A 12648-nucleotide genomic window follows, 5' to 3' on the forward strand; every position below is an offset into this window, starting at 1 on the left:
CTACACCCTTTGGTAAACATCAGCTGTCTCCTTTTGAAATAATAACAGGATGGCCTACGCAATTAGATGAAGGAACATATGAACCAACTTTGTTCAAAGGAGATACCTTGCCTTAATATCAAGGTCTTACTGAGACACTACAAAGGAATGAAAAACTGGTAGCCAATTCTTTTCACAGCAAGCTCCTGGGAGATGAAGATCTTAAGGATCATGGACTACAGCCCGGAGATTTTATTTATTGGAAGAGACACCAACTTAAAGTCTTTTCGCAGCCCCCTTGGAAAGGACCATATCAGCTACTCTTAACCAATCCATGCACTGCAGAATTCAAAGCATAAAATTACAGATTCACATTTATCATTTAAAAGAGTCCCCTCCTCCTGAGTGGATTTCACCTCCTATTACTGACACCTGGCTTTGACTGCATAAGACAAGTATTATCAAATCAGGATGAGAAGAAGCTGACATCTGTTGTAGACAGCTGTCCCAAGATTCCAGACTAGGCCTGTATTCCCAACCTTACATCCCCTCATTTAAACCTTTGTAATCCTTAAGCTGTATACTCCTTTATAATTGCTATAAGAATCATATTCTTGAGTAAATTAGCAATTTTAATACTTTTATGTGACACTAGTCACCTTCCTTCTGTTTTAAATTGTCTTTTGGGTACCTTTTATTTATTGTTCCCATAACTCTAATACTTTCTTTCTATCCCTCTAGACTAACAGAGATCAGAGCTTAAGACTTATTCTTCTGAAGCAAACACTTTATTATCATTACTACTGTATCTGCTCTATAGCTGTTAACTGTCATAAGCAATGATTACAAAATCTTGAAGTGTGTGTACAATGTTTGTGCAACAACCCCAAATTATTGACTTATGAAATGCTTCCCCTATCAGCATATACCTCTATGTCCGCTCACTAGGCTTGGCTGTTTCCCCTTTAACATGGATAACTGGATAAATTAATAAAATAAAAGCCCAGCTCCAAGGGACATGATGGACCCAGGGCAGGCAGCAACCACCCTGGCATTGAGGGACAATAACTTGATCATCAATGCTTTCTATCAAAAGATTATTGATAAAACGGGGTAAAATGATGAAAATAATAATAAGTTTTCACATATTGAGGTATATAGGGAAGCCATGCTGATTTAACCCTGACTTGGTATAAAATTTATTTTGCCCAGAGCATCCTGACTGATGGCCCACCAAACATGCACTGTACATCTGCTTCAAACATCTTCCCAAAGCAAAGAATGCGCTCTTTAAAGATGGGGATGAATGTCTCCCTTTCTCTGACGCTGATATCAGTAGTTCTTTGAAGATAAGCTTTTCTTCCCAGAGAACAAAAGTCAAACTGACCTGCTGTGTGTGTGCTAAACTGTGGCAAAATATAGCCTTGTGACTTTGGGGGGGAAAATTGTGTTCCTGTCATGCTTGATGTATGTTCTTTGGTCTGAAATGTTATATAACCACACTAAACTACCCTTCTCCAGAGTGCGTTATTCTCTGGTGAAGATAAAACTTCCAGGCTAGTCCTCAGCCTTGGCTCAATAAATATCACTGTCTTTCTTATCTATAGATTGGTTATTGATTATTTGTGTCAACTCTGCCATGTATCTGCATAGTGTCCCATGGCTGCACAAGAGTGGTTCAACCCAGATTTGGAAGAAAGATGTGTTCAGTGGTCTACTAACTGGAGGAAGGCCAAATGCATCTCTCTTTTCCTCACTTAAATGCATTGTCAATGCCTGAACATTAAAAAAATCCAAGAGACAGTTGAGAAAGGGTGGTAATTATTAAATCAGTAAGGTGATAGTAACGACAACCAGTTCATTTCCACTATGGCTAAGGTCAATGAGGAAGCAATGATTGACTTTGGTAAGTAGATTTCTGACTTTCACCTTTGTTGTATAATAATGACTTCACTACCTTTGCTGAGGCTGGAGCATGGTTGTTGGGGGAGGAGGGCTGGGACTGTCCTGACTCTGTCTTACCTCATATTCCCTTCCCCCTAGGTTCTCTGACCCTGACTCTTTCACCTCTTCTCAAACCCAGCTAGGCAGGAACCTTGAAAATATTATGCTGAATATAAGAAGCCAGTCACAAAATATCATATTTTATACCATTCTTTTTATATGAAATGTTTAAGAATAGGCAAATCTGTAGAGACAGAGAATAAATTAGTTGTTGCTTAGGGCTGGCGGAATTGGGAGTAACTGCTAAAAGGGTACAGAGTTTTATTTTTGGGGTGATGGAAATATTTTAAAATCTATTGTGGTGATGGTTGCACAACTCTGTGAATATACTAAAAACCATTGAATTGTACACTTTATATGGGTGAATTGTGTGGTATGTGAATTGTATCTCAATAAAGCTGTTATTTAAAAACCCAGTTGGTTGAGAAGGTCATCTTGTGCAGTCGTTAAGCACATGGACTTGAGTGCTAGTGAGATTTGGGTTGAAATCCTGACCATACCATGGACTAGCTCTGTGATATGAGCACGTCACTCCTTTCCCCATCCTTCACATGGGGGAAATAATAGTATCTGGATAAGAAGAATTCTTGTAAGGATTAATGGGATCGTACATTTGAAGCCCTTAGCACAGTGCCCAGGTATCACAAGTACTGAAATAGGTGTTTTTAAATGGTTTCTTTTCCCTTGGAATCTCTTGACCTTTTGTTTATTAAGGCCCCTAGAGGTATGACACTGATTGATGTAAACCTTCCTGCTGGATTGTTAGCCTTTTGCAAGCACAGACTTCCTTCAGTTGATTTTAACTTAGTTTCTAACATCAATTCTTACACCCAGCAGGTGCTAAGTATGTATTTGTAGAATTGAGTTGAATACACTTGGCTTCTACACTAGATTGGAAGCTTCCTGAAGGTAAGTACCTTGACTTGTGTTTGTTCCCTCCAGGATCCATCTCAATAATGGATACAAATAGGCCATAGGAAATAGGTGTTGTTTCTATCATCAAGCTCTTTTAATCATTGGGCAAATGAAATTTCTAATTCCTTAAAGGAGATTTGTTGGTTGCTTCTCCAAACTCATTTCTTGCCTCCCTCTCTCCATTCTTCCTGGCTGTAAGTGTCCTGACTTTGTTTGGGTGTTCAGGGGTGAATCTTGTTCAATCTATCCCAATCCTTATATTTCCATTCTCCTCGCCAGCGCTGAGTTTAGGAAGGTGTAAGTGATGCATTGTGGTTAATGAGATGTGAAGGGCAGTCTGAGGGAGTTTTCTTTCCTCTTACAAAGAAATGAAAAGGGGAAACAGGCCCTTTTCTGTCTCTGGTTGTTGCAGCTTGGGGTGGTGTTTGGGGATGGGGCAGACAATGTGGTTCAGGGGAGGCCAGGCTAAGGAAGGGACAAGAGCTAAATGAAATGACTGTGCGTTTTTAATGAAATGTTGGCCACTGACGTAACCAACAGTGGATTTCCCAACTTCTTGTTATGTTAGATAATAAAGCCCATCTTTTCTCAGTCATTCTACTTGGCGTTTACGTTGTTAATCACTAGAAGTTTCCCAACGTACTTTTCCATTTTCTTCTCCCACTTCCCTTTAGGTAAATCCTGGAGGTGGGGCTGTTGATAGGAAAAGTAAAGGAATTATAAACCACAGGCTGAGGAAGCCATGAGGAATCCATAAAGAACCAGGTAATATTCTTTATTATCTATGATTTATATATCACCTACTTTCAACATTTAGAAGTTCGTGTGTTCCCAAGCCTATCACAGCCTCACTTTTGTGATGGGGAAAAAAAAAAAGCTGACAACTACTTGATCATAAATACAAGGTGGAAAAAGAACATATTTTCACAAAAATAAAAATATATGAATATAACAGTCACAAGGGAGAAGTGTGCATCTGACCTTCTGTAAGTTTTGGCTGCTGTGGCCAGCAGAGACATCAGACTGTCAAGAAGGGACAGTTATGTCGGCACTGTAACCAGGGAGGAGAAGAGTTCTTTGGTGAATAGGAAGGAATGGCCCCCAGAGTACTGCAGGAGAATGCAAGTGAACAAGAAGTGAAAGGAAGAGGGAAACTTACTTAGGGCACTTGGTGTAGCACCTGCCTTCGTGGAGGAAGAGAGGCTGGTCTGGCTGAGTCCGGCACTCTTTGCAAAGATTGGCTCCAGAGCAGGAGACACAGTCCTCTGTACAGATCTCACAGCTGCCACTCCTCACTGAGGGCCATGTGCCCTGGGGGCAGGAGGAGACACAGGCCTGAGCCAACAGATATGCACCTAGAAACCCAGGGAAGAAAGCACATCGGACGGTCATCGCGTGTTTGATGTAAGAGCACAGCATCCATGCAGAGAACTGATGCTCACACCAGATTCTTTAACTGCTCCAAAGACCCAGGTACCTGGAACACTTATTTCAGGCTCACCAAAGTAGGTATTAGTGACTCTAAGTTTTCCAAGATGAGTTAAATGTCTAGGAAGGAAATTGACCACAGGAGGCTTTTACCCTGTTTCTTTTACTTTCTGATATTGATGTGGATCACTTCAGGGCTTCTCTTCACCCAGCTATTAACCCTTTGTCTGTCTTCCTGGTGTAAGGCAGTTATACACACAGAGCTTGATGGAGTCTATTCTTCTGCTTCCCAAAGCCTGTCTTGTTAAGACACTAACATAGCAGCAACTCTTCCACCCAACTCCACCTTTAATGGATGGTCCACCTAGTTATTTTTAATTGAAAAAATCAGATAATATCACTATTAAAGAAAACAATTTTAAAAACACCGTGAACTCCAAAATTCCAAGAAAATTCCTTCAATTTTTGTGAGTAAACTCTTATATTTTGTAGGTGTAGAATGAAGTTGCACCTATCATTTTAAATTCTGTTGTTTCTGTATCCCATCTCACTACATATTCACATTGCACGTTTCAACATAATGATCACTTTAATAGGAGTGTAACATTCTTTTTTTTAAATTGAAGTCTAGTTGACATATAATATTGTATTAGTTTCAGGTGTACGACATAGTGATTCGACATTTATGTGCATTATGAAATAATCACCATGATAAGACTAGTAACCATCATACACGGTTATTACAAAACTGTTGACTATATTCCCTATGCTGTACATTACATCTCTGTGACATTTATTTTGTGACTGGAAGTTTGTGCTGCTTAATCCCCTTCAGGTGTTTTACCATTCCCCCTACCCCTCTCCCCTCCGGCAGCTGCCAATTTGTCCCTGTATGTATGAGGCTATTTCTGTCTTCTTCATTCATTTGCTTTCTTTTTTTAGCTTCCATATATAAATGAAATCATGAAGTATTCTTCCTTCTCTGTCTGACTTATTTCACTTAGCATAATACCTCTAGATTCATCCATGCTGTCACAGATGGCAGGATTTCATTCTTTTTTTATGTCTGAGTAAAATTCCATTGTATACACATGCCACATCTTCTTTATTCATTCATCTATCCATGGTCACTTAGGTTGCTTCCATATCTTGGCTATTGTAAATAATGCTGCAATGAACATAGGGGTGCATATATCTTTTCGAATTAGTGTTTTTGTTTTCTACAGATAAATACCCAGAAATGGAATTGCTGGATTGTATGGTAGTTCTATTTTTAATTTTTTGAGGATCCTTCATACTGTTTTCCATCATGGCTGTACCAATGACAGTGTACGAGGGTTCCCTTTTCTCCACAGCCTCACCATCACTTGTTATGTCTTGTCTTTTTGCTAGCAGCCATTCTAACAGGTGTGAGGTAATATCTCATTGTGGTTTTGATTTGCATTTCCCTGGGGATTAATGATGTTGAGCACCTTTTTATGTACCTGTGGACCATCTGTATGTCTTCTTTGGAAAAATGTCTATTCATGTCCTGTGCCCATTTTTACATCATATTTTTTTTATATTGAGTTGTATGTGTTCTTTATATATTTTGGATATTAACCCCTTATGAGATACATCACTTGCAAATATATTCTCCCATTCAATGGTTGCCTTTTCATTTTGTTGATGGTTTCCTTAGCTGTTCAAAAGCTTTTTAGTTTGATGTAATCTCATTTATTTATTTTTGCTTTTGTTGCCCTTGCTTGAGGAGAAATATCCAAAAGAATATTGCTAAGACTGATGTCAAAGAGTTTACTAATTATGTTTTCTTCTAGGAGTTTTATGGTTTCAGGTCCTACCTTCAAGTCTTTTTCTTTTTCTTTTTTTGAGGAAGATTAGCTATGAGCTAACATCTGCCACCAATCCTCCTCTTTTTGCTAAGGAAGGCTGGCCCTGATCTAACATCCATGCCCATGTTCCTCTACTTTATTTGTGGGACGCCTACCACAGCATGGCTTGACAAGCAGTCAAGAACTGGCGAACCCCAGGCTGCCGAAGAGGAACATGCGAACTTTGCTGCGCCACTGGGCCAGTCCCTATATTCAAGTCTTTAATCCATTTTGAGTTTATTTTTGTATATGGTATAAGAAAGTGATCCAGTTTCATTCTTTTGCATATAGCTGTTCAGTTTTTCCAACACTGTTTATTGAAGAGACTGTTTTCCCCATTGTATATTCTTGCCTCCTTTGTTGTAGATTAATTGGTCATATAGGCATGGGTTTATTTCTGGGGTCTCTATTCTTTCCATTGATTTATGTGTCTGTTTTTCGTGCCAGTTTTGTAATCAAAACCATATTGTTTTGACTACTATAGTTCTGTAGTATTGTTTGAAATCAGGGAGCATGATACCTCCAGCTTTTTTCTTCTTTCTCAAGATTGCTTTGGCTATTCGAAGTCTTTTGTAGTTCCATACAAATTTTAGGATTATTTATTTTAGTTCTGCGAAAAATGGCATTGGTATTTTAATAGGGATTGCATTGAATCTGCAGATTGCTTTGGATAGTACGGACATTTTAACAATATAAATTCTTCTGATCCATGAGCACGGTAAATCTTTCCTTTTATTTGTGTCGTCTTCAATTGCTTTCATCAATGTCTTACAGTTTTCAGTGTACATGTCTTGCACTTCCTTGGTTCAATTTATTCCTAGGTATTTCATTCTTTTTGATGTAATTGTAAAGAGGATTGTTTTCTTAATTTCTCTTTCTGATAGTTTGTTGTTAGTGTATAGAAACACAACTGATTTTTGTATATTTATTTTGTATCCTGCAATTTACTGAATTCATTTATTAGTTCTAATAGTTTTTTGGTAGAGTCCTTAGGGTTTTCTATATATAGTATCATGTCACCTGCAAATAGTGACAGTTTTACTTCTTCCTTTCTAATATGGATGCCTCTTATTTCTTTTTCTTGTCTGATTACTGTAGCTAGGACTTCCAAAACTATGTTGAATTAAAGTGGCAAGAGTGGGCATCTTTGTCTTGTTCTTTTTTTTTTTAAAGATTAGCACCAGAGCTAACAACTGTTGCCAATCTTCTTTTTTTTTTTAATTGCTTTTTCTCCCCCAATCCCCCAGTACATAGTTGTATATTTTAGTTGTGGGTCCTTCTAGTTGTGGCATGTGGGATGCTGCCTCAACATGGTTTGATGAGTGGTGCCATGTCCATGCCCAGGATCCAAACTGGTGAAACCCTGGGCCACTGAAGCGGGGTGTGTGAACTTAACCACTCAGCGATGGGGCCAGCCCCTGTCTTGTTCTTGATCTTAGAAGAAAAGATTTCAGCTTTTCGCTATTGAGCATGATGTTAGCTGTGGGTTTGTCACATATGGCTTTTATTATGTTGAGGTATGTTCCCTCTAAACCCACTTTGTTGAGGGTTTTTATCATAAATGGATGTTGAATTTTGTCAAATGCTATTTCTGCAGTTATTGAGATAATCATATGATTTTTATCCTTCATTTTTTTAATGTGCTGTATCACATTGATTGATTTGTGGATATTGAACCATCTTTGTATCCCTGGAATAAATCCCACCTGATAATGGTGTATGATCCTTTTAATGTGTTGTTAAATTTGGTTTGCTAATATTTTGTTGAGGATTTTTGCATCCATGTTCATCAGGGATATTGGCCTGTAATTTTGGTTTTTTTTGTAGTCTTTGTCTGGTTTTGATATCAGGGTAATCCTGGCCTCATAGAACAAGTTTGGGAGGAATCCTCCCTCTTCAATTTTTTAGAATAGATTGAGAAGGGTAGGTATTAAGTCTTCTTTAAATATTTGGTAGAATTCACCTGTGAAGCTGTGTGATCATGGACTTTTGTTTGTTGGGAGTTTTTGACTACTGATGCAATTTCATTACTAGTAATCAATCTGTTCAGATTTTCTATTTCTTTGTGATTCAGTCTTGGAAGATTGTCTGTTCCTAGGAATTTATCCATTTCTTCTAGGTTATCCAGTTTGTTGGTGTATAACTGTTTGTAGTAATCCCTTGTGGTCCTTTGTATTTCTGTGGTGTCAGTTGTAACTTTTCTTCTTTCGTTTCTTTCACCTCTCTTTTTTTCTTGATGAGTCTGGCTATTGGTTTATCAATTTTGTTTATCTTTTCAAAGAACTAACTCAGTTTTTAAGTCTTTTCTATTTTAATTCTCTATTTCATTTATTTCCATTCTGGTCTTTATTATTTCCTTCCTTCAATTAACTTTGGGCTTTATTTGTCCTTCTTTTAGTTCCTTTAGGTGCTAAGTTAGATTGTTTGAGATTTTTCTTGTTTTTCAATATAGGTCTTTATTGCTATAAACTCCCCTCTTAAAACTGTTTTTGCTGCATCCCATAGATTTTGCACTGTTGCATTTCTGTTTTCCTCTGTCTCAAGGTATTTTTTTATCTCCTCTTTGATCTCTTCACTGTCCCATTGATTGTTTAGTAGTGTGTTGCTTAGCCTCCACATATTTTCTGTTTTTTCCAGTTTTCTTCTTGTAATTGATTTCTAGTTTCATACCATTGTGGTCAGACAATATGCTTGATATGATTTCAATCTTAAATTTATTGAGACTTGTTTTGAACCCTAACATGTGATTTATCCTGAAGAACGTTCACGTGCATTCAAAAAGAATGTGTTCTGCTATTTTTGGATGGAATATTCTGTATATAATCATTAAATCTATCTGGTCTAATGTGTTGTTTAAGGCCAATGTTTCCTTATTGATTTTCTGTCTGGATGACCCATCTACTGATGTAAGTGCAGTGTTAATGTCCCTTACCATTATTGTGTTACTGCCAATTTCTCCCTTATGTCTGTTAATATTTGCTTTATGTATTGAGGTGCTCCTATATTGGGCGTGTAGATATTTAGAAGTTATATCCTCTTGTTGGATTGTTCCCTTTATCCTTACATAATATCCTTCTTTGTCTCTTGTTGCAGTTTTTGTTTTAAAGTCTATTTTGTCTGATATAAGTATTGCTACCTCAGCTTTCTTTTGGTTTCCTTTTGCATGGAGTATCCTTTTCCATCTCTTCACTTTCAGTCTGTGACTGTGTCTCTTGTAGGCAGCATATATGTGGGCCTTGTTTTTTTTTATCCATTCAGTCACTCTCTGTCTTTTGATTTGGAGCATTTAGTAGATTTATATTTAAAATAAGTATTGATAGGTGTGTACTTGTTGCCATTTTGTTAATTGTTTTCTGTAATTTTTTGTAGTTCTTCTCTGTTCCTTTCTACATCTCTTGCTCTCTTCCCTTGTGATTTGATGACTTTCTTTAGTGTTATGTTTGAATTCCTTTTTCTTTATTTTTTGTGCACCTGTTACAGGTTTTTGCTTTGTGGTTAGCATGAGGTTCATATATAACAACCTGTGTTTATAGCAGTCTATTTTAAGTTGATGGTCTCTTAAGATCAAATGCATTCTAAAAACCCTATATTTTGACTCTCCCCTCCCACATTTTATGTTTTTGATATCATATTTTACCCACTTTCATTTTGTGTATCCTTTAACTTCTTATTGTAGAAGGAATATAACATTCTTAACTCTTAATGTTAATGCACTATGTTAATAAAATATCCTCCAATTCAGAGTTGATATTTCTAAAGTTTTGTTTTTATAGACAATGAAGCAATTCATTTGTTGAGCTATTAAGTTGTTGCCTGTTTTGTTTTTCTTTCCTAAATTCAGTACCAGAAATGAAGGAAATAACAGGTAGACTATTTATCCCCATCTAGATACTCTACCTTACATTCCCTTGTTTCAGCTTTAAAAGAGCAATGGAAGCTCTACGAATGTCAGATGCTCAGAGACCTTAACAAATTCTATGGCCAAGCCAATCACTAACTTCATCATGATTTTAGATAAGAAATATTTCTTTTCTTTTTCGTTTGGGTGCCTTGAAAGCCAGTTTTTATTATAGCTCAGTGTTTGGGTCCCCGTGTTTCTTCAGAGTATAGCCACTGTGATAGGAACATATGATGGCACTAGATCCAGTCCTACAAACCCCTTCCATACATGCTCATATACACGACATACAATGCATTGGCTTGGCTACTGTCACCTCCTGTCATGCTCCACACTAACCTTTGTGACATGAAGTGCACAGGGTTTCAGATCCATTGCAGGTTTTACAAGAAGGATGACAAGGCTGGTCTTTTCTCCAAATGTCTGAGAGAGAAAGAAACAAGAAGTCAGTCTCCTTTGAACAGGCTCATAGTATTACAGTGTTGCAGAAGATTTTGTGGGTAATCTTGTCTCCCTTCCCACCCAAAATTGTATCCCTTCAGTTTTACATTAGCTAAATGTTGGCACCCACCCATTGCCTACCATGTGGACTTCATTCATTTATTTTTTCTCTTACTTCATTGACAATTGATTATCAAGACTTTCTTTGCAAAATTTCAGTGACAGGATAGCCTTAAATACTAGGGGATATTTGAACTAACAAATGTTACTTCTTTCATATTTTAAAAATGTGTGTGGGAGTGAGTGTGTGCTCATATGTATGATTCATGGAAGAGTTTTTGAGTCAAAGGTAATCACTTATTTCCCCAAGATCCTTACATGATCACTTCTCTTCACTTCAAGATGAAGATTGAGAATTGATTGTGCTGTTTGTGGAGAAACATACTTTCTTTTTTTTTTGTTCTTTGGAACTAGATTTCATAATTGGTCAATGTTTGGGTCTCTGTGTTCTTCAGAGTAGCCACTGTGGAATACAACCTAAATTTGTCTCATCTTAAATTTATCCCAAATCATCATTAAACATCAACATAATGGAGCCACCCATGAACTTTCTGGCTGGTCAGGTGATAAGCAGGCCATCCCAGGTTAATACACCATTAGACTGGGAAACATTAGAGCTGTTTCCCCTCTCGCTTTCCCTCCAAGAGCATTCAATGGGCAGGCTTCTCCAGGAAGTCAGCAACTCCACAGGAAGATTTCAAAGACATACAAAACAGCCTCAATGACATCGCTTAATCAACACACATTGAGATCTTGACTAAATTTTAGTAATTGCTCAGGAATCAGCATGACTCATACAGAGGGAAATTAGAAAAGAAGTTCTAGCTCAGAATGTGTGATATGAATGACCCTGACACTCAGTCAGTTGTTATTACTGGCATCTTACCATTCCCTTCTATTACTTCCTTCCTTCCTCCTTTCCTTCCTTTCTTCCTTCCTTCCTTCCTCCCTCCCTCCCCTTTTCCTTCCTCTCTTGCCTTTCATTTCCTTCCTTCTCTCACAGAGAGTTAGTCTGGCAGAGTTGGCTCTCTAGTCACACCCGCCTTCAGATCCCAGCTGTGCCGCTTAGGGTAGGGTAACCATGGCTACAGTAATTAAACTCTTAGAGTTCTACTTTCCTCATCTCTAAAATGAGAGAAAATGATTCATCCTTCATAGGACTGTTGTGAAGACTGAGATAATTTGTGTAAAGTGTGCACACAGTGGCTCAGTAAACGGTAGTTCCTTCTGCTTCCTTTCTACTCTCTCCTGATTTCCTCATTTGTTACCGTTGCACCCCATTTCTGAGGCTTTTATTTCCCTCTCTTTCTTCTGTTCCATATCTGAAGTAGCACCAGGAAACACTGCTTGGTTTCTCTGGCGGTGCTCACGGTTAATAAGCTGCTAAGCCTTGCTGCAGAGAAAATTAGATTCAAAGGTGGGTTGGTAGCTAGAGAGATAGATAGATCAGTAGATGGTAGACAGATATAGATATGTGGATATAAGTCTATAGATATATAGATATAAATGACTGTCCATGCTGCCATGCTGAGAGGCTGGTTTTTTCCTGGTTTGGAGAGAAAATCTGCCCTGGTTTTCCAGTAGACTGACTGACTGATGTACTCTCCCTGCGGGGATCTGTTAAGAGCAGAATTAGCCTTGTGCAGAGCAATGCTAGTCAAGGGATTTTCACAAACGTGGTCTGCATGCCTCTTTCCCTGAAAGCCTTTTTAACCTGACAATATCACTTAACCCAAAAGAGAAGGCAGCAGAGAGATAAGCAGCAATTCTGTTTCTAACATCACTCCTCACTAATCATCAGGGAAATGCAAGTCAAAACCACAACAAGATATCCGAGATGTCTGCTCACACCTGTCAGAATGGCAGGTATCTATTCCCCAAAAGACAAGAGATAACAAGTGTTGGCGAGGATGTGGAGAAAAGGGAACACTTGTGCACTGTTGGTGGGGATGTAAATAGATAAAACCACTATGGAAAACAGTATGGAGGTTCCTCAAAAGCTTAAAAATAGAACTACCATATGATCCAGCAATCCCACTTCTGGGTATTTAT

At 38.0% G+C, this 12648-nt stretch overlaps 1 protein-coding gene across 3 annotated transcripts in view; it reads right to left on the reverse strand.

Annotated features, from left to right (window-relative positions):
* The window catches only part of PCSK5 (proprotein convertase subtilisin/kexin type 5), a 436496-nt gene that overhangs the window by 44257 nt on the left and 379591 nt on the right, over positions 1 to 12648 (reverse strand). For all 3 annotated transcript variants that reach the window (XM_008515633.2, XM_008515632.2, XM_070590114.1), the window contains 2 exons: positions 10435 to 10518; positions 4058 to 4253 (listed from right to left, as the gene is read on the reverse strand). In XM_008515633.2, coding sequence (XP_008513855.2) covers positions 4058 to 4253; positions 10435 to 10518 — 280 coding nt within the window. The remainder of the gene's footprint in view (positions 1 to 4057; positions 4254 to 10434; positions 10519 to 12648) is intronic.

Source organism: Equus przewalskii, chromosome 22, assembly GCF_037783145.1.
Source record: "Equus przewalskii isolate Varuska chromosome 22, EquPr2, whole genome shotgun sequence".
In the NCBI taxonomy this organism is placed as follows: Eukaryota; Metazoa; Chordata; class Mammalia; order Perissodactyla; family Equidae; genus Equus; species Equus przewalskii.